A 22,455-nucleotide genomic window follows, 5' to 3' on the forward strand; every position below is an offset into this window, starting at 1 on the left:
AATAGGGTGCCACATACACACATAATTGTCACGGTTTTCTAACGTAGAACCCAGAAGCAGACCAGGACAAGGAGAGTAAGACGAAGGTGAGTATTTATTTACAAGTTTAAGTGTAGAGATAGAAAGATCCAGGTAGCGGAGCGGGCAGCGGAGTTGAGTTAATGGGATTGAATTGGCAGATCCAAGGGAGTAACAGAAGCCACCGACGACCAGGTAGGGATGGAATGAGTGTTCCGGGGGAATGACTGTAGACAGAGAGAACGGAGGTAAGTTCAAGGCAAGCAAGACGTACAAAACAACAAAACAAACTCTATCAAAATGGAGGCTGATACGCTGGCACGACATACTGTTCATGGCTAACGATCCGGCAGGGAATGGATGTCAGGTCAGTGCTTATGAAGTGGAGGGGTGATGATCAGGACCAGGTGTGCAGATAGCGGATTGGAAACAGGTGCGGTAAATCAGAGATCTCCCAACCAGCTACGTCGCCCGGCAACCAGACAGGGTGCGTTCCAGGACACCGGAAAAAACACTCCAGGACAGAACACAGGCAAAAACAGACTCAGGAAGCGGGATTCGTGACACATAATAATAGATGCCATCTCCGCAGGATCAAATGACAAGGTCCCCCTCGGTTAGTGTTCCCCTAAAGATGCCTGACCAATTTATTTTACCCCAGTGTGTTAGTTATAGACGAAGTGTGTTAGTTATGGACGAAGTGTGTTAGTTATCGACGAAGTGTGTTCTGAGTCCCATATTAAAAACTCTATAGCTGTCAGGAGCGGTGGAGTTATGATAGAGAGACGGGTAATGTTTTATAATGGGTCAGGATCTGAGTGTGTCTGCGGTCTCGCTGTGAGACTTCTAATGAGGATGGGACTGGGAGGAAACCCAGAGGAGCTTATAAAGGCCTTAAGAAGGGTTTATAAAGGCCTTAAGAAGGGTTTATAAAGGGCTTAAGGTACTATGCACATTTTTCATCTGTATATGTCTTTATATATGTATTTATACATATGTATTTTCTACTTGTTGCTTCTCAGATTGAAGAGGACACATGGCAGAAGTACTATTTAGAAGGGGTAGCTAATGAGATGTACACAGAGTATCTGTCCAGTGCCTTTGTGGGGCTCTCCTTCCCAGCAGTCTGCGAGTAAGTATGAAACAGCACAGTCCTCCGCCCGGTACAGTACGGTAACTCTCTCTGCTACATGTTGCTGTTCTCTTTTACTGCTGCTGCTCTGTCCCTTGTACTGCTACAACTACTGAACATTAGATGGTACCAACATTAATAGTACATGAATATATTAAATACATAAAAAAATATACATTTTAATTTGATAGTATTGGTAATGTTAAAATAGTAGTTACATATAGCCTAAAGGAGACATAGCATTCCCTTACAATGCTCTGTGTGTGTGTGTGTGTGTGTGTGTGTCAGGCTGTGCTACGTGAAGCTGAAGCTGTTGCTTATCGCCATCGAGAACAAATCGGAGCTGGGAGAGAGCAGGTTTGTGTCTGTGTTTCTCTCTGTGTTGTACAGGACTGCTGGACCTCTGTCTATAATATCCCTGAACTTTTTCAAAATCTAGGATGTTGTTCAAGATTTATCTGTAAATAGTTGTCTCTGTGTTGAGCCATGATTACCATTCATGCCATTTATATTACTATGAACTTGCCAACTATAAACATAAAGTAGTCACTAACCATATATTACCAAATCCCACCCACCCCAACACCATCAGCACTGTGACCTTTTATTTTACACTGACAACATTCAACTGAAAATAATGCATTTATAGTAGAGTTGAGTTGTGGAGTTTTTAGTACATAATGAAATCACGATAAATAGTTCAAACAAAGTCATGTCTATCCACCTTGTAATTATGTCATATTTTAAACATGTATTTTTTAACTTTTGCTCAGTGTTTTTGTTGCGTGCTTGCACATAGACATGGTATGCTTTTCTGTTGCTCATGCCAGGAATTTCTCCACTACGTAGTCATAGTGCCACCATTCTCAGTGCCATCTAAACTGCATATCTCTCTGATAGTAAAACCATTCTCAGTGCCATCTAAACTGCATATCTCTCTGATAGTAAAACCATTCTCAGTGCCATCTAAACTGCATATCTCTCTGATAGTAAAACCATTCTCAGTGCCATCTAAACTGCATATCTCTCTGATAGTAAAACCATTCTCAGTGCCATCTAAACTGCATATCTCTCTGATAGTAAAACCATTCTCAGTGCCATCTAAACTGCATATCTCTCTGATAGTAAAACCATTCTCAGTGCCATCTAAACTGCATATCTCTCTGATAGTAAAACCATTCTCAGTGCCATCTAAACTGCATATCTCTCTGATAGTAAAACCATTCTCAGTGCCATCTAAACTGCATATCTCTCTGATAGTAAAACCATTCTCAGTGCCATCTAAACTGCATATCTCTCTGATAGTAAAACCATTCTCAGTGCCATCTAAACTGCATATCTCTCTGATAGTAAAACCATTCTCAGTGCCATCTAAACTGCATATCTCTCTGATAGTAAAACCATTCTCAGTGCCATCTAAACTGCATATCTCTCTGATATTAAAACCATTCTCAGTGCCATCTAAACTGCATATCTCTCTGATAGTAAAACCATTCTCAGTGCCATCTAAACTGCATATCTCTCTGATAGTAAAACCATTCTCAGTGCCATCTAAACTGCGTATCTCTCTGATATTAAAACCATTCTGTGCCATCTAAACTGCATATCTCTCTGATAGTAAAACCATTCTCAGTGCCATCTAAACTGCATATCTCTCTGATAGTAAAACCATTCTCAGTGCCATCTAAACTGCATATCTCTCTGATAGTAAAACCATTCTCAGTGCCATCTAAACTGCATATCTCTCTGATAGTAAAACCATTCTCAGTGCCATCTAAACTGCGTATCTCTCTGATATTAAAACCATTCTGTGCCATCTAAACTGCATATCTCTCTGATATTAAAACCATTCTGTGCCATCTAAACTGCATATCTCTCTGATATTAAAACCATTCTCAGTGCCATCTAAACTGCATATCTCTCTGATAGTAAAACCATTCTCAGTGCCATCTAAACTGCATATCTCTCTGATAGTAAAACCATTCTCAGTGCCATCTAAACTGCATATCTCTCTGATAGTAAAACCATTCTCAGTGCCATCTAAACTGCGTATCTCTCTGATATTAAAACCATTCTGTGCCATCTAAACTGCATATCTCTCTGATATTAAAACCATTCTGTGCCATCTAAACTGCATATCTCTCTGATATTAAAACCATTCTCAGTGCCATCTAAACTGCATATCTCTCTGATAGTAAAAACTAAATGAATTCATAGATGCAGTCTGTGTAATAAAATCAGCTCTTGAGATTAAATCTAAGTACCTCCAAGTTTACTAAAGTGATCTGAAGGTCTTCAACTTTTTCTCGGAGTGCTACAGCAAGTACTTTCCTTTTCCCATCATAAGGTAGACAGACAGCAAATTGAGACATACACTGAGTGTACAAAACATTAGAAACACCTGTTCTTTCCATGACAGACTGACCAGGTGAGTCCAGGTAAAAGTTATGATCTCTTATTGATGTCACTTGTTAAATCCACTCCAATCAGTGTAGATGAAGGGGAGTAGACAGGTTAAAGAAGGATTTTTAAGCCTTGAGACATGGATTGTGTATGTGTGCCATTCAGAGGGTGAATGGGCAAGACAAAAGTGCCTTCGAACGGGGTATGGTAGTAGGTACCATGCAGACTGGTTTGAGTGTGTCAAGAACTGCAACGCTGCTGTGTTTTTCACACTTAACAGTTTCCCGTGTTTATCAAGAATGGTCCACCACCCAAAGGACATCCATCCAAGCTCACAGAACTGTGTGAAGCATTGGAGTCAATATGAGCCAGCATCCCTGTGGAATGTTTTTGACACCTTGTAGAGTCCATGCTCTGACGAATTGAGACATTTTTTTTTTTTTTTTTTAATGTATTTGATTATACATATAACACAGACAGAACAGGTAGAGGGCAAAACATACACAGATCCCCTACCAAATCAAATCAAACCCACCCCAACCCCCTAATGTTCCAACAGAGTCCCACACTGAATTGAGGCTGTCCTGAGGGCAATACTATGAAGGTGTTCCTAATGTTTTGTCCACTCAGACTCATAATATCAGTTTTCATCTCTCCTTTTATGTTAATAACAACTGTTTGATTTGGGGTTGTTTTCTTGTTGTTTGCAGAAGCAGAAAGCGGTATGCCCTCTTCCTTATCTTTCCCTCCAAACTTCCGCCCCACTCCACCACTTTAGAGCTGCTGACTCTGGGTTTAGGTTCCTAAGGATACTTTCCCAAACCCTATCTGAAAATGGGCCAATTTCTCACTCTATTTCTGATTGTCTTCCTTGTGCCTAATGCACTAACTTCTTTGCAGGCAGAGAGAGGATAGTTGAATTTGACTCGTTTGTTTACTTGTTGATTTGTCTGTGACGTTGTCGACGTGCCCAGGCTAACACCCTCTCCTCCATTTCTACCTCCTGTTTTGATTTTCTTTCTGTCTCTCGCGTTGTCAGTCGTTCTGCTTAATTTCTCGCTCACTTCAGTTGTTTTTCAGTGTTTTCAGTTAGTTGTAATTGCGTGAACGTGACTGATTATAATTTTTTTCACAGTGTTCCTTTGTTTTAGTGTTATGTTCGTCATCAAAGCACTACTTCACATTTGTATATTTTTTGATAGTTTCATCTCACATATCAGTCAAGAGACACATTGCTGATATCTGAACCCCAGAAGGGTTTGTTGATGGATAAGATTATTGTTGATTTGTTGCACATTTTGGTAATATTATGGAATCGATGGATTGATTATATGTCATTGCAGCAAGCAGAGTTTGACACAAACTCATGTTTTATTGATGATACCAACAGCATTTTGTTCTGTCATGTCATATCTTAGTCAAGGCATGGGACCGTTAACTTTGGATAACTTAACATTTATCCAATGGAATTGCTCAATTTTAGTCCACGTTTTCCATGGGTGCTGCTTCATACTTGTATTTCATCCCGTTCTTACTGTTGTGTTGTGTGTGTCCGTGTGTGAATAATCTGTCCTGTGTGTGTGAGAATATATGTGTGTATGTATACGTTGGTGTGTATGTGTGTGTGTGTGTGCGTACGCTTGTGTAGTGTGTGTCTCATTCACCTTGTTCCCCCATACCTGTGCGTCTCCGAGTAGATGTTATCAAGTGAGGTCACTTCCTGTCAGTTTGGTGTTTACGGAACAATCCAACTGCACAGAAGTTACTGCAACAGTCTGCATCTACGTACCTGTCTCTTTATCTGTACGGCGGTGGCTATGCCTTGTGTGTTTTACAAGTGTCCTACTCACGCTGTTCGCTAACGGCATGCTATAACACTCCATCACATGGGATGTGTGATGCTTACCTTGTTGCTCATAATATGAGGTTTTGATACAGTTTGGGCCTCTATGCATAATTGGGAGAAAATTACATTTTGTTATGTTTCTTTGTTATTAGATCTGAAATTGGTAAATTATGTGAAATCTCAGATTTGGGCAGCAATGTGTTTTTTGTAGTGGCTTAGTTTATTTTCTCTAAACAGCATGTCAAACGTGAAGCCTGTTTTCTACTCTGGGGGGCCATTCAGTCTGATATAAAGCTGAATAGTGCAACTTTAAACTTAAGTTTAGCAAAATATCCTGTTGTTTTGCTGTCGCTATTGATTACAGCTTTATAATTGATCCAATCACCCCCTTATTGTTTAAATATGTTGTTCCTAGAGCCCAGAGGAAAGATTTGTATCATTTGCAAATTAGTCTATAGTTTTCAGCTGCTCTCAGCTATTTTCTGAGCCTGCAGGCACTTTTTACACATCTTGTTTGTGTAGACAAGTGTTCTCAAATGTGTCACTTTAGTACAACAAACTAAAAACGTACGTTTTATTTTTTTATTTACCTAGCCAAGTCAGTTAAGAACAAATTATTATTTACAATGACAGCCTAGGAACAGTGGGTTAACTGTCTTGTTCGGGGACAGAACGACAGATTTTTACCTTGTCAGCTCGGGGATTCGATCTAACAACATTTTGGTTACTAGCCCAACGCTCTAACCACTAGGCTACCTGCCGCCCCAAATGCAGTAAATGATCAGTTAACTAAAGAGTTGGTCAAGTAAAATAAAGTAGTAGTAAATTAAAGGGTAAATAAAGTACAACCAGGTATTAGTAAGTCAGTTGAGCATAAACGTTCAGTAAAGTACAGTTAAGTATTAGTAAACACAGGATTGGGAAATGTAATCCTTGTTAAAGTATACTAAAGCCTTAGGAAAGTATAATAAAGCCTTAGTACAGTAAAGGGATTGAAAGTAAAGCCAAAGTAAACATAAAGTAAAGTATTGGTAAAGTAAAGTATTCGTAAAAGTAAACTATTTGTAAATTATTAGTTAAGTTAGTAAAGTGTTAGTATTTTCCCTTTCGTCTGGGCTCGGAGACCAGGGGGGTTGTCCCCTGACTGTCGGTCTGTGTGTTCCGTTTGTCAGTCTCTCAGTCTGCACTCCCATCATTGATGATTCCTACCCACAGGCAACCATTAATGAGCTGGGCGTGTGCGTGTGTGTCGTCCACTCTCGTTTCAGTCTAATTCAGGGGGAATGATACAGCTAGTCCGTACAGGCACCCTACACACCTAAGCACCATTCAAATCTTCAATATCTTCTTTACTGTAGACGTATGTTTGAGGATACAGTAAGGATCTATGGGGTTAGAGAGAATTTTGAATATGAATATCACTTATCCATTAGATAACATTAGATGGGCATTTTCCCTCTGCTACTTGGTTATTAAATACTTCTCCCTAATTAATCAAAACGGACATGGATAATGTTAAAATAAATTGCATATCACATTTCTTAGCTGAAATACACTAAAGCAGCACTGTAGCAATATTATATTACTATACCAATACTAGGTTACTATAGCAATAGTAGGTCACTATAGTAGTACTATTTTACTATAACAATACTAGGTTACTATAGCAATAGTAGGTCACTATAGTAGTACTATTTTACTATAGCAATACTAGGGGACTATAGCAATACTAGTTTACTAAAGCAACACTAGGTTACTATAGCAATACTAGGTTACTAAAGCAATACTAGGTTACAATAACAATGCTAGTTTACTATAGCAATACTAGGTTACAATAACAATGCTAGTTTACTATAGCAATACTAGGTTACTATAGTAATACTAGTTTACTATAACAGTACTCGGTTACTATAGCAATACTAGGTTACTATAGCAATACTAGGTTACTATAGCAATACTAGGTTACTATATAAATACTAGGTTACTATAACAATACTAGTTTACTATAGCAGTACTAGTTTACTATAGCAGTACTAGTTTACTATAGCAATACTAGTTTACTATAACACTACTAGTTTACTATAGGAATACTAGTTTAATATAGCAGAACTATGTTACTATAGCAGTACTAGTTTACAATAGCAGAACTAGTTTACTATAGCAATACTAGTTTACTATAACACTACTAGTTTAATATAACACTACTATACTAGTTTACCATAGCAATACTAGTTTACTATAACACTACTAGTTTACTATAGCAATACTAGTTTACTATAGCAGTACTAGTTTACTATAGCAGTACTAGGTTACTATAGCAATATGACAATACACTATATAACAACACTTAAGCCTTTAGCAGATATTTCCTATTCCTCTGTAGTGTTAGTCCGAAAGGCTGTTCATTCCCTAGCATTCCAATGTCCATTACTAACTCAGGTAACAGTATGTAACTGTAGTGTAGCATTCCACTGTCCATTACTAACCCAGGTAACAGTATGTAACTGTAGTGTAACATTCCACTGTCCAGTAATAACCCAGGTAACAGTATGTAACTGTAGTGTAACATTCCACTGTCCAGTAATAACCCAGGTAACAGTATGTAACTGTAGTGTAACATTCCACTGTCCATTACTAACCCAGGTAACAGTATGTAACTGTAGTGTAGCATTCCACTGTCCAGTAATAACCCAGGTAACAGTATGTAACTGTAGTGTAACATTCCACTGTCCAGTAATAACCCAGGTAACAGTATGTAACTGTAGTGTAACATTCCACTGTCCAGTAATAACCCAGGTAACAGTATGTAACTGTAGTGTAGCATTCCACTGTCCAGTAATAACCCAGGTAACAGTATGTAACTAGTGTAACACTCCACTGTCCATTACTAACCCAGGTAACAGTATGTAACTGTAGTGTAACACTCCACTGTCCATTACTAACCCAGGTAACAGTATGTAACTGTAGTGTAGCATTCCACTGTCCAGTAATAACCCAGGTAACAGTATGTAACTGTAGTGTAGCATTCCACTGTCCAGTAATAACCCAGGTAACAGTATGTAACTGTAGTGTAGCATTCCACTGTCCAGTAATAACCCAGGTAACAGTATGTAACTGTAGTGTAGCATTCCACTGTCCAGTAATAACCCAGGTAACAGTATGTAACTGTAGTGTAGCATTCCACTGTCCATTACTAACCCAGGTAACAGTATCTAACTGTAGTGTAACACTCCACTGTCCAGTAATAACCCAGGTAACAGTATGTAACTGTAGTGTAGCATTCCACTGTCCAGTAATAACCCAGGTAACAGTATGTAACTGTAGTGTAGCATTCCACTGTCCATTACTAACCCAGGTAACAGTATGTAACTGTAGTGTAACATTCCACTGTCCAGTAATAACCCAGGTAACAGTATGTAACTGTAGTGTAGCATTCCACTGTCCAGTAATAACCCAGGTAACAGTATGTAACTGTAGTGTAACATTCCACTGTCCAGTAATAACCCAGGTAACAGTATGTAACTGTAGTGTAGCATTCCACTGTCCAGTAATAACCCAGGTAACAGTATGTAACTGTAGTGTAGCATTCCACTGTCCAGTAATAACCCAGGTAACAGTATGTAACTGTAGTGTAGCATTCCAATGTCCATTACTAACTCAGGTAACAGTATGTAACTGTAGTGTAACATTCCACTGTCCAGTAATAACCCAGGTAACAGTATGTAACTGTAGTGTAGCATTCCACTGTCCATTACTAACCCAGGTAACAGTATGTAACTGTAGTGTAACACTCCACTGTCCAGTAATAACCCAGGTAACAGTATGTAACTGTAGTGTAACATTCCACTGTCCAGTAATAACCCAGGTAACAGTATGTAACTGTAGTGTAACACTCCACTGTCCATTACTAACCCAGGTAACAGTATGTAACTGTAGTGTAACACTCCACTGTCCATTACTAACCCAGGTAACAGTATGTAACTGTAGTGTAACATTCCACTGTCCATTACTAACCCAGGTAACAGTATGTAACTGTAGTGTAACATTCCACTGTCCAGTAATAACCCAGGTAACAGTATGTAACTGTAGTGTAACAATCCACTGTCCATTACTAACCCAGGTAACAGTATGTAACTATAGTGTAGCATTCCACTGTCCATTACTAACCCAGGTAACAGTATGTAACTGTAGTGTAGCATTCCAATGTCCATTACTAACTCAGGTAACAGTATGTAACTGTAGTGTAACATTCCACTGTCCAGTAATAACCCAGGTAACAGTATGTAACTGTAGTGTAACATTCCACTGTCCAGTAATAACCCAGGTAACAGTATGTAACTGTAGTGTAACATTCCACTGTCCAGTAATAACCCAGGTAACAGTATGTAACTGTAGTGTAGCATTCCACTGTCCAGTAATAACCCAGGTAACAGTATGTAACTAGTGTAACACTCCACTGTCCATTACTAACCCAGGTAACAGTATGTAACTGTAGTGTAACACTCCACTGTCCATTACTAACCCAGGTAACAGTATGTAACTGTAGTGTAGCATTCCACTGTCCAGTAATAACCCAGGTAACAGTATGTAACTGTAGTGTAGCATTCCACTGTCCAGTAATAACCCAGGTAACAGTATGTAACTGTAGTGTAGCATTCCACTGTCCAGTAATAACCCAGGTAACAGTATGTAACTGTAGTGTAGCATTCCACTGTCCAGTAATAACCCAGGTAACAGTATGTAACTGTAGTGTAGCATTCCACTGTCCATTACTAACCCAGGTAACAGTATCTAACTGTAGTGTAACACTCCACTGTCCAGTAATAACCCAGGTAACAGTATGTAACTGTAGTGTAGCATTCCACTGTCCAGTAATAACCCAGGTAACAGTATGTAACTGTAGTGTAGCATTCCACTGTCCATTACTAACCCAGGTAACAGTATGTAACTGTAGTGTAGCATTCCACTGTCCAGTAATAACCCAGGTAACAGTATGTAACTGTAGTGTAGCATTCCACTGTCCAGTAATAACCCAGGTAACAGTATGTAACTGTAGTGTAACATTCCACTGTCCAGTAATAACCCAGGTAACAGTATGTAACTGTAGTGTAGCATTCCACTGTCCAGTAATAACCCAGGTAACAGTATGTAACTGTAGTGTAGCATTCCACTGTCCAGTAATAACCCAGGTAACAGTATCTAACTGTAGTGTAGCATTCCAATGTCCATTACTAACTCAGGTAACAGTATGTAACTGTAGTGTAACATTCCACTGTCCAGTAATAACCCAGGTAACAGTATGTAACTGTAGTGTAGCATTCCAATGTCCATTACTAACTCAGGTAACAGTATGTAACTGTAGTGTAGCATTCCACTGTCCAGTAATAACCCAGGTAACAGTATGTAACTGTAGTGTAGCATTCCAATGTCCATTACTAACCCAGGTAACAGTATGTAACTGTAGTGTAGCATTCCACTGTCCAGTAATAACCCAGGTAACAGTATGTAACTGTAGTGTAACATTCCACTGTCCAGTAATAACCCAGGTAACAGTATGTAACTGTAGTGTAACATTCCACTGTCCAGTAATAACCCAGGTAACAGTATGTAACTGTAGTGTAGCATTCCACTGTCCAGTAATAACCCAGGTAACAGTATGTAACTGTAGTGTAGCATTCCACTGTCCATTACTAACCCAGGTAACAGTATGTAACTGTAGTGTAACACTCCACTGTCCATTACTAACCCAGGTAACAGTATGTAACTGTAGTGTAACATTCCACTGTCCATTACTAACCCAGGTAACAGTATGTAACTGTAGTGTAGCATTCCACTGTCCATTACTAACTCAGGTAACAGTATGTAACTGTAGTGTAACACTCCACTGTCCATTACTAACCCAGGTAACAGTATGTAACTGTAGTGTAACACTCCACTGTCCATTACTAACCCAGGTAACAGTATGTAACTGTAGTGTAACATTCCACTGTCCAGTAATAACCCAGGTAACAGTATGTAACTGTAGTGTAGCATTCCACTGTCCAGTAATAACCCAGGTAACAGTATGTAACTGTAGTGTAGCATTCCACTGTCCATTACTAACCCAGGTAACAGTATGTAACTGTAGTGTAACACTCCACTGTCCATTACTAACCCAGGTAACAGTATGTAACTGTAGTGTAACACTCCAATGTCCAGTAATAACCCAGGTAACAGTATGTAACTGTAGTGTAACATTCCACTGTCCAGTAATAACCCAGGTAACAGTATGTAACTGTAGTGTAACAATCCACTGTCCATTACTAACCCAGGTAACAGTATGTAACTATAGTGTAGCATTCCACTGTCCATTACTAACCCAGGTAACAGTATGTAACTGTAGTGTAGCATTCCACTGTCCAGTAATAACCCAGGTAACAGTATGTAACTGTAGTGTAACAATCCACTGTCCATTACTAACCCAGGTAACAGTATGTAACTGTAGTGTAGCATTCCACTGTCCATTACTAACCCAGGTAACAGTATGTAACTGTAGTGTAACATTCCACTGTCCAGTAATAACCCAGGTAACAGTATCTAACTGTAGTGTAACACTCCACTGTCCAGTAATAACCCAGGTAACAGTATGTAACTGTAGTGTAACACTACACTGTCCATTACTAACCCAGGTAACAGTATCTAACTGTAGTGTAACACTCCAATGTCCATTACTAACCCAGGTAACAGTATGTAACTGTAGTGTAACACTCCACTGTCCATTACTAACCCAGGTAACAGTATCTAACTGTAGTGTAACACTCCAATGTCCATTACTAACCCAGGTAACAGTATGTAACTGTAGTGTAACATTCCACTGTCCAGTAATAACCCAGGTAACAGTATGTAACTGTAGTGTAGCATTCCACTGTCCATTACTAACCTAGGTAACAGTATGTAACTGTAGTGTAACATTCCACTGTCCAGTAATAACCCAGGTAACAGTATGTAACTGTAGTGTAACACTCCACTGTCCATTACTAACCCAGGTAACAGTATGTAACTGTAGTGTAACACTCCACTGTCCATTACTAACCCAGGTAACAGTATGTAACTGTAGTGTAACATTCCACTGTCCAGTAATAACCCAGGTAACAGTATGTAACTGTAGTGTAACACTCCACTGTCCAGTAATAACCCAGGTAACAGTATGTAACTGTAGTGTAACATTCCACTGTCCATTACTAACCCAGGTAACAGTATGTAACTGTAGTGTAGCATTCCACTGTCCAGTAATAACCCAGGTAACAGTATGTAACTGTAGTGTAACATTCCACTGTCCAGTAATAACCCAGGTAACAGTATGTAACTATAGTGTAGCATTCCACTGTCCAGTAATAACCCAGGTAACAGTATGTAACTGTAGTGTAGCATTCCACTGTCCAGTAATAACCCAGGTAACAGTATGTAACTGTAGTGTAGCATTCCACTGTCCATTAATAACCCAGGTAACAGTATGTAACTGTAGTGTAGCATTCCACTGTCCAGTAATAACCCAGGTAACAGTATGTAACTGTAGTGTAGCATTCCACTGTCCAGTAATAACCCAGGTAACAGTATGTAACTATAGTGTAGCATTCCACTGTCCAGTAATAACCCAGGTAACAGTATGTAACTGTAGTGTAGCATTCCACTGTCCAGTAATAACCCAGGTAACAGTATGTAACTGTAGTGTAGCATTCCACTGTCCAGTAATAACCCAGGTAACAGTATGTAACTGTAGTGTAACATTCCACTGTCCATTACTAACCCAGGTAACAGTATGTAACTGTAGTGTAACATTCCACTGTCCAGTAATAACCCAGGTAACAGTATCTAACTGTAGTGTAACACTCCAATGTCCATTACTAACCCAGGTAACAGTATCTAACTGTAGTGTAACACTCCAATGTCCAGTAATAACCCAGGTAACAGTATGTAACTGACTGCTGAGGCTGAAACCACTCCATAACAACAACAATTTAAATTATTTCTGACCCCCCCTTCACTCCTCCTACCTCTGCCCATACATCCACTCCATTAAAATTGACCAACCAACTCATGCTGTTGTGCATTCTGTCGATCTGTGTGATTAGCCTCAGAGAAGGTGGCTAAACATAGAAACAATGATTTTTTCCACCACACTATACCACTTTAATAACCACCTCCATACAGAGGCCTGCTAGCCTAGACTGTAGAGCATTTATAAAACTTCCATTATAACTACTCTCCAAACTAAACAACTGGAGACTGCAGAAGCTGTGATTTCATTGACCAATCCGATCAGGCTGCATTAGCTCGCTGGTCATTGTACTGTAGCTCCAGCCAGAGGGTTGATGATGTGTGTGTACCATTCCTCTTGATTAGCGCGTGAGTGTGACTAACGGCCATAACAGCTTCTAAAGAGTGTGATGTCATCTATCTCCCATTACCCAGCATCCTCATCAACCCGGGGAACCACGTAAAGATGCAGGAAGGAACTCTGGGGTTCTTCATCGCCAGTGACGCCAAAGAAGTAAAGAGGTAATGGCTATCATCCCACCATCACGGAAAAATACAGAAAAACGCCACAGGAAAAGTCTGTTTAAAGCCTTGCCTGGGTTTTCTGTGTTCATTGTCTTGGTGGCTAAAAGGAGATTAGGCATTAAACTTCTCTAAATATCTTGTTAAAAATAAAGGTTTCATTGGTAAAAGTAAAAGCCAGCTGGTTAAAGCCAACTCACAGGTCAACCTGGTGACATGGGTCAAACTCACAAGGTGAGTTGCAAACTGAGATGATAAATGTCTATGCTGCTGTTTTCTCCCCTCAGAGCATTTTTCTACTGCAAAGCTTGTCACGATGACATCACAGACCCCAAACGGATCAAAAAGTGTGGCTGCAAACGACGTGAGTACACCCACAACACAATCACTCACCCCTCGTATGACCCTCCTCTCCTCCCAACCCCTCCCCCACCTTCCACTGTCGCTGAATTAGGATTAGGATGTGCTATAATATGAATGATGTCATATCCCTCACTGTTTCTCATAGGAATATCCTTTTACAGCGATAACTATATTTTTTGCTATTATACACTTTGAAATGGAAATTTCCCCAGCGATGACCTTGAGTCCCATTTGAAAGTATAATAACTGTGATCACAATTCCTCAACCTTCATTGTGGTATAATCCAAAATCAATGCATGATGATATTATTTATTAAATCCAAAAGAAGTACAGGCAACATTCTGCACATTTAGTTTGATTTATTAATTTCATGACTAAAATATGTAACCTGATCATGTTATGTATCATAATGACGAAACTAGTTAGAAGGGTGGACTGAAGTCTGGAGGCAGAAAGGGACCGAGAGAGAGAGAGTTGTCAGTGTGCTAATGATGGAGTGAGTTTGAGTGACAGGAGTAGCTGAGCAGACGAGGGAGGCTGTCAGGTCACCATAGCGACTCTGTGATATGGGCAGAGGTATTGACCTCAGTCAGGTGGAAGAATAAATGAACCAATGGCGTTTCTCTGCTCAGGGTTCATGGGGTCAGACAACCACATACCCTATTGGTCAAACCATACAGAATCAGAACACCGTAATGGTCCAGGCATACTACCATACACTTCTGCCAGCGGAGGATGACTTGAAATATGACCCTTTTTCTCAACTTGTACTATTGATCAGATTGGGAATTAGAGAATGTTTACAAGGGTTGGGCTCAATTGCTTTTCAATTCAGGAAGTAAACTCATTGAGGAAAATAATATACAGTAAGTCGTATTTTCAGTCTACTTCCTGAATAGGCTGAATTAAAAGCATTAAGGGCCTTATTACTACCTGACCTACATGGGCCCTTGTCCCAACATGTTAAATAGTTCCACCTCTTGCAGTCTTCATACATCTAAAAAGGTCAGCAACAATTACAGTAAGCAGCCTACGCCCAAACAAACACACAATCTCCACTGTCCTTTCCCTTTGTCTGTGTCATCTCACTTATTCAGTCTAAAGGCCTGGTAGTTTGTCAGGTAGAGAGAACCAGAGACCTGTATTGTCTGATTATCACTATAAGGCCAAACTGAGGCAAGCTGAGCTGTACTGGCCTGGTTACACATCCGCCACAGTTTCTGCAACCGTGCTGGAATGGACAATGTGAAGAAATATATCTGAGCTAGCACTGTACGGTTCGGGTTGGCCCTATAGTGTGAATCAGGCATTGCTCCAATAGATTTACTGTACCTGAAACGAGACAGTTCTATTTTAGATTATTTTAGTTTCTGTGTCTCTGTCTGATTTAATGTTGTATTACCAACAGGAGGGCCACATTTAGAGAGATGACATTTCCATTACTAGAATGAATGTTTGTCTTCTGTTAGTTCTGTTTTGTTTCTGTTGCTGTTTGTTTTGTCCATGTTTTTATGACCATTGACATGTTGTTGATGTTATTTCCTTCCCCTGCTGCCGGTGGGAAACACCACTACTTTATTTAACCACTCTCTGGTAGTGATTTACTGTGAGTAAAAAAACACGGGTTCCCTCCTACCCAGAGTGCAGTGCGAGTGTCTCTTCTCTTTCTCTGCCAGCAGTATTCTATGTTGCATGTTACCGGTGTAGCATTTGAATCATTCTCCCAGCCTCTCATCTTTACACTGTCCTGCCTCAGACCAGACCTGAATTCAGCAGAACCCAAACTCACACCTACATCTGATTATCTAGTCTGTCTCCTCATAGGCTCATAGTCTAGCCCGGCCTCTGACTCCCTTAATATGACAGATTGTGATTTTATTATAGGAGAAGTGCATGAACTCTCCTCGACATTTTTGCCTCAAGATCTGTATTAGAAACCCAATCCTACGCCTTGTGTCTTCAGCTATCCATGAGTCCTCCTTACCCTCTCTCTAATGACACGCACTGAGTAAGAGACAAGACATCAGGAGGGGGGAGACAGAAAAAAATAAAATGTAGATTCAAATTAATCTTCTCACTCTGAGGCTATTTTGTACACTGCTGTATTTTCAGAAAAGCGTAAAGTGTTCTTGTGGGAAGTTCTGGAAATGATTCAGCTCAGCAAGCAATGTCTCCAAAACACAATCAAAACAATCTGGTTGTACACCCCTCACCCTCCACTCCCCTCGCTGCTTTTAGTTCCCCTCCCCACCCCCAGTGCTTCTAGTCCCCCTCGCCACTCCCCAGTTCTCTGGTACTCTGCCCAGCTCCAATCGTACCACTACCCAGAGTTCACCAGTGCATTAAGAATTTAAATATTGTCGCCCCCAGCCCCACTGCAATTCATTTCAATTCTAGATGGTCATCAGGCCCTTTTTTACTCGCTGTCATCAATGCCCTGAGTGAAAGAAAACTGCTTTACGAGACAGTGCTTTAACTGTACTGCGTGCGTCTTTGCTGTACTGCTAGTTGGCCACTAGGTGGCGATGTCTTGCCACAGTCTTGAATGTAGCCTTATCGAAGGAAACTGACACTGAGGTCCTCAGAAACCTATTCAGCAAGAATATTATGAGCAACAGGGTCTGTTTCAGTCATAGACACAGAATTACTAGAATGGTAAAAAAAAAAAGGCCCTTAGACCACTGTAATTGAACTGGAACACTCATGGGTATACAGAGTATGGCCGCCGGTCCACCCATCACAGACCCATTGATTTGAATGGAATGACTGTTCTGGTAATACTATTTCTATGGTTACAGTAAACAGTGAAAGGGATCATTTCATTAACTCTTGGCTGTGTTTTATGGTGTTTGGGTTTTTGGTTTGGTTGATATGTGTCTGAACACAAAGTGAGTCTTTCGAGGAAAAACTGTTCTTTGTGTTACACATTCCTCTATTTACATTTGTGCTTTGCAACATGATACAATCACTGGATAAAAGTAATAAAAGTGGCTTTAGTTTATTTAAAAAAACATTTTATATAAGTATCCATATGTTATTAAGTTTGATTTACTATTCAAAGTCAACACGGCTCATCACGTTCTTGCTAAATAGGGTTGTCTTTCACTTTAGAGGACCAGTGACCATAAGTATGAGTTCCATTAGGACATCCTTCTCACTATTGATATTCAACTTGACTTGTGTCTTTGTATATTTTGTCTGGTGGAATGTTGAATGTGACATATGAAAACAAACGTTTATTTCCAGAACCACAAAAAAAGACGGACAGCGTAGTGGTGTGAGTGTGTGTTAACAATCACCTTTCTTTGACAAAATCTACACAGACAGTCATGTTCATGTTGACTCTTGTGGTGAAGCATGTCCTAAAAGGGACACCATAGTCCATACTGTATTAGGCTAGATCAGGGTAAAGGGTATGTGTGAAGTCATTTGTGTCAAACACATTGTCATGTTGTGTCGTGTTCTCCATCTCCCCCTCCCATCTCTCGCTAACCAAAATGACCACGACACGTACTGTGTTCAACTGAATACCGACCTAGAAAAAAACTCACAAGTAAAAGTCAGAGTTCAGCATGAAATGACACTCACTGCTCGGGTCTGGCACGCCTCCAAACTGTTTCTGCTCTGGAAACAGTTACCCCACTCCACACCCTTTAATCGCTATGATCTCTCTATGCATGCTTATGAATGTTTATAAAGCACTTGTGCATGCTGTTTATAGGACACACAGACCCTGATGGGGCCAGGCCTCGCTCTCCATTCTCTCTCTGGCAACAAACTCTCCTAGCCACATGTGGTTAAAACAGTAAAGGTAGACGTATAGTTCTCCCCAGAGAGAGGGAGAGAGTGCGTTTCTGTGATCGTGTTAGTGTGAGTTGGTGAGTTGGCATCCTGGCACAGAGAGAATGGGAACCAGGGACTGTTGTCTATCGCTGAACCAGAGCCACGGCAATCTAGAACCGCTGCTCTGAGGGGCTTTCATTACCTACCGCTCCTCCTGGGGTTAAGATCTTGACATATATACACACACACACATACGCTTCAAATGTGTGATATAGATCATGTATATGCACAGTCACTTGCAAATACAGTGCATTCGGAAAGTATTCAGACCCCTTGAGTTTTTCCAGATTTTGTTACGTTACAGACGTATTCTGAAATGGATAAAAAAAAAAAAATCCTTGTCAATCTAAACACAATATACCCTATAATGACAAAGCAAAAATAAATAAATTACATGCCTTATTTACTTAAGTATTCAGACCCTTTGCTATGAGACTCGAAATTGAGCTCAGGTGCATCCAGTTTCCATGATCATCCTTGAGATGTTTCTATAACTCGATTGGAGTCCACCTGCGGTAAATTCAATTGATTGGACATGATTTGGAGAAGCACACACCTGTCAAAGCAAAAACCAAGCCATGAGGTAGAAGGAATTGTCCGTAGAGCTCCGAGACAGGATTGTGTTAAAGAAACAGATTGGGGAAGGGTACCAATTTTTTTTTGCAGCATTGAAGGTCTCCAAGAACACAGTGGCATCAATCCTTCTTAAATGAAGAAGTTTGGAACCACCAAGACTCTTCCTAGAGCTGGCCGCCTGGACAAACTGAGCAATCGTGGGAGAAGGGCCTTGGTCAGGGAGGTGACCAAGAACCGAATGGTCACTCTGACAGAGCTCCAGAGTTACTCTGTGGAGATGGGAGAACCTTCCAGGAGGACAACCATCTCTGCAGCACTCCACCAATCAGGCCTTTATGGTAGAGTGGCCAGATGGAAGCCGCCACTCAGTAAAAGGCACATGACAGCCTGCTTGGATTCTCTGGTCTGATGAAACCAAGATTGAACTGTTTGGCCTGAATACCAAGCGTCATGTCTGGAGGAAACCTGGCACCATCCCTACGGTGATGCATAGTGGTGGCAGCATCATGCTTTGGGGATGTTTTTCAGCGGCAGGGACTAGGAGACCAGTCAGGTTTGAGGGAAAGATGAACGGAGCAAAGTACAGAGAGATAATTGATGAAAACCTGCTCCAGAGTGCTCAAGACCTCAGACTGGGGCGAAGGTTCACTTTCCAACAGGACAACGACCCGAAGCACACAGCCAAGACAACGCAGGAGTGGCTTCGGGACAAGTCTCTTAATATCCTTGAGTGGCCCAGCCAGAGCCCAGATTTGAACCCGATCAAACATCTCTGGAGAGACCTGAAAATAGCTGTGCAGCGACGCTCCCCATCCAACGTGACAGAGCTTGAGAGGATCTGCAGAAAAGAATGGGAGAAACTCCCCAAATACAGGTGTGCCAAGTTTGTAGCGTCATACCTAAGAAGACGCGATGCTGTAATCACTGCCAAAGGTACTTAAACAAAGTACTGAGTAAAGGTTCTGAATGCTTATATAAATGTGATATTTATTTTTAAAAATTATAAATTAGCAAACATGTCAATTGTTATATTTTTATTTAATGTTTTTATTTAACCTTTATTTTAGGCAAGTCAGTTCAGAACAAATTCGTATTTACAATGACAGCCTAGGAACAGTGGGTTGACTGCCTTGTTCAGGGGCAGAACAACAGATTTTTACCTTATCAGCTCTGGGATTCGATCTAGCAACCTTTCAGTTACTGGCCCGACGCTCTAACCACTAGGCTACCTGCCGCCCCTCTACGGACAATTCCTTTGTTGCTTTGTCATTATGGGGAATTGTGTGTAGATTGATGAGGGATTAAAACAATTTTATCCATTTTAGTATAAGGCTGTAAGGTAACAAAATGTGGAAAAAGTCAAGGCGTCTGAATACTTTCCGAATGCACTGTACATACACACCACTCTCAAGCCTCTCTGGAGGAGTGCTGCTGTAGTGAAACTCTTGTCCTGCTAGCATGGAATGGCCTGGCCAGTCTAGCCAGTAGATTAGTGTGATGAATCCTTGACCACGGCTGCCGCAGCTGCATGAGGGGATACAGGTACGTGATCCACACCTTTAGCCGGACGGATAGAGGATGTTATGATCTGTTATGTTCTGAATGAAACATTATATGTCTGTATGAGGTTTGCTGCTGAAGACATTGTTCATGCTACTCTCTGGCTCTGAATGACCCCCCCCTCCCATTCCCCTCTATCCCCTCCCCCCTTTACCCCACTGTCATATTTGCCTTTATACCTGTTATGGCATTTTCAGCCTTAGGATACAGCTTGACCCTTGACCCTGAGACCATTTTGACTAGCCAAATTGGACTACAACTTTCAAATTGTTAAAAACTTTATTGATCAAAACAAGACTTTGGGATGAAATTGAAAGAGCTTCATTTGACCATGGTAATATATTGCACACAATTCTCACTGCAGTTTGGCACTCTTGCCGTATATGAAGCACTCTAATATTTTAGGCAGGGGTTGGATCCAAAATTATTTTCCGATCGTTTTGTTTGAAACAGAACCATTTTCGTCCTTTTTTTTAACCTGTCAAATCAACATAGTTTTTACATTTAATTGATTAATTTACTCCACCAATTATCAAGGATAGAGAAGCTACAAAACGGGTAAATGTTTACATGTTTCATTGGTCATATAAGTGCAGGCGCGAGATGCGACTGAAATTTCAATGGTGGGGAGAGAGCGAGAAAGATGGGTGGACATAAATGGGGGCTTGGCTTGAAGCGCTAAACATCATGACGTGAATTGGAATGTGTTTAGTTTATTACTAGCATCAGAACTTAACTTATAACAGAATGATATACTAGACATGAAAACAATTTTCGGAACAAAAAAACAGTTCTCAAGATTTAAAAATAATGGTTCTGTTCCGGAATACTAGAGATGACTTTCGTTTTCGGTTCTGTTTCTGTTCCTTGAAAATTGTTGTTCTTTTATGGTTTTCTTTTGTGTTTCCTGAACCGGTTCCAACCCCTGATTGTAGGTGCCCTTTACTGGTCTTTTGTTGGGGCTCAAGCCTGCGTGAGCTGGCATCTAAGGCTTTGCATTTATTATCTTATTGTCTCCTTTATGGAGTAACCTTCTGGCTTCCCTGAATGACTATTTCACCTTTTGCCATTAACCTGCTGCTTTTCCTCTTCCTCTCATCCCAAAACATGACTGTAGCCAAGATGTCCGCCTACAAACAAATGAAACTGGCATGTTGTTTTGATTGCGGCCGTTCAGAGCGAGACTGCTCTTGCATGTCAGGCAGTGTACATAGTAACATGGACACCCTACAGAGGGCCTACCCACTCTCCTCTGTCTCTGTTCATGATTGCGCAACCACTTTACGTGCCTGTAAGTTACACCGCCCAACACATGCTGTTACATGTCTGTTTTGTGTGTGGACCATGTACCTTTGTGCTTTATCCGTAACGTTGTCCATGTGGCGTGCTTCCATAGTTGCTGTTGCGCTGTTGTTGCTTATTTAAATGTATTTGTGATTATTTGTTTTTGAATCTGAGTATTTATTATTATCTTTTCTGTGTGTTGTATTGGGTGGCAGTGATGGTGTTGCTTTGTGGTGCTGCTCTACTGTAGCTGTTAGCTCTGTGGCTAGCGCCTGCTACATCCGTCATCCACTCGGATGGGGACTGCTATTAGACAGTTGGTGTTTCGTGTGTTATATTCTTTCAAATACTGTATATTATCTATAATTTTGATGAAGAAAAACGTGACTTCGTTGAAGGGATGATTTATTTCTGTTTATTTGTGTTGTTGTTTTGTCTTACTTTGTTTATGAAGGCATCGCAAGCCTTTAGAGGAACCTCCTTGCTAATTGTGTTTCTGTTCTGTTCCTGATAATTTTATTTCACGCACACAGGACTGACTTGTGCAGGAACGAGAGCCATGTTCATCAACTGATATTCATACATAATGTAGATATGTAGCATATCAAGTGGGCTTTATCTTACTACTAAACAAGATGACATCATCATACACAACGGGAAGCCAATGAGGGCAATGGCAAAAGCGGAGAGTTTTCTTCTTTTTTTTAAAGTACAGTGCCTGTTGAATTTTTAAGAATCCGAAAGTATATTTTTATTCCATTGTTTGCTAGCTGGTTAGCTAGCGCACGCTCATTGACCACCATTGAAAACATTGCAAACGCTAGTTAACTAGCTAGCCAGTTAATATAACTTAGATTCTCCAAATGTACACTACTGGTCAAAAGTATTAGA

The 22,455-nt window shown here is 40.5% G+C and overlaps 1 protein-coding gene across 1 annotated transcript in view; it reads left to right on the plus strand.

Moving 5' to 3' along the window:
- Positions 1–22,455, plus strand: part of LOC120017966 (calcium-activated potassium channel subunit alpha-1-like) — a 354,744-nt gene that overhangs the window by 254,122 nt on the left and 78,167 nt on the right. Inside the window, exons 14-18 of the mRNA XM_038960926.1 lie at positions 1,041–1,150; positions 1,439–1,507; positions 13,851–13,937; positions 14,225–14,301; positions 15,899–15,907. Coding sequence (XP_038816854.1) covers positions 1,041–1,150; positions 1,439–1,507; positions 13,851–13,937; positions 14,225–14,301; positions 15,899–15,907 — 352 coding nt within the window. The remainder of the gene's footprint in view (positions 1–1,040; positions 1,151–1,438; positions 1,508–13,850; positions 13,938–14,224; positions 14,302–15,898; positions 15,908–22,455) is intronic.

This window comes from Salvelinus namaycush, chromosome 22, assembly GCF_016432855.1.
Source record: "Salvelinus namaycush isolate Seneca chromosome 22, SaNama_1.0, whole genome shotgun sequence".
In the NCBI taxonomy this organism is placed as follows: Eukaryota; Metazoa; Chordata; class Actinopteri; order Salmoniformes; family Salmonidae; genus Salvelinus; species Salvelinus namaycush.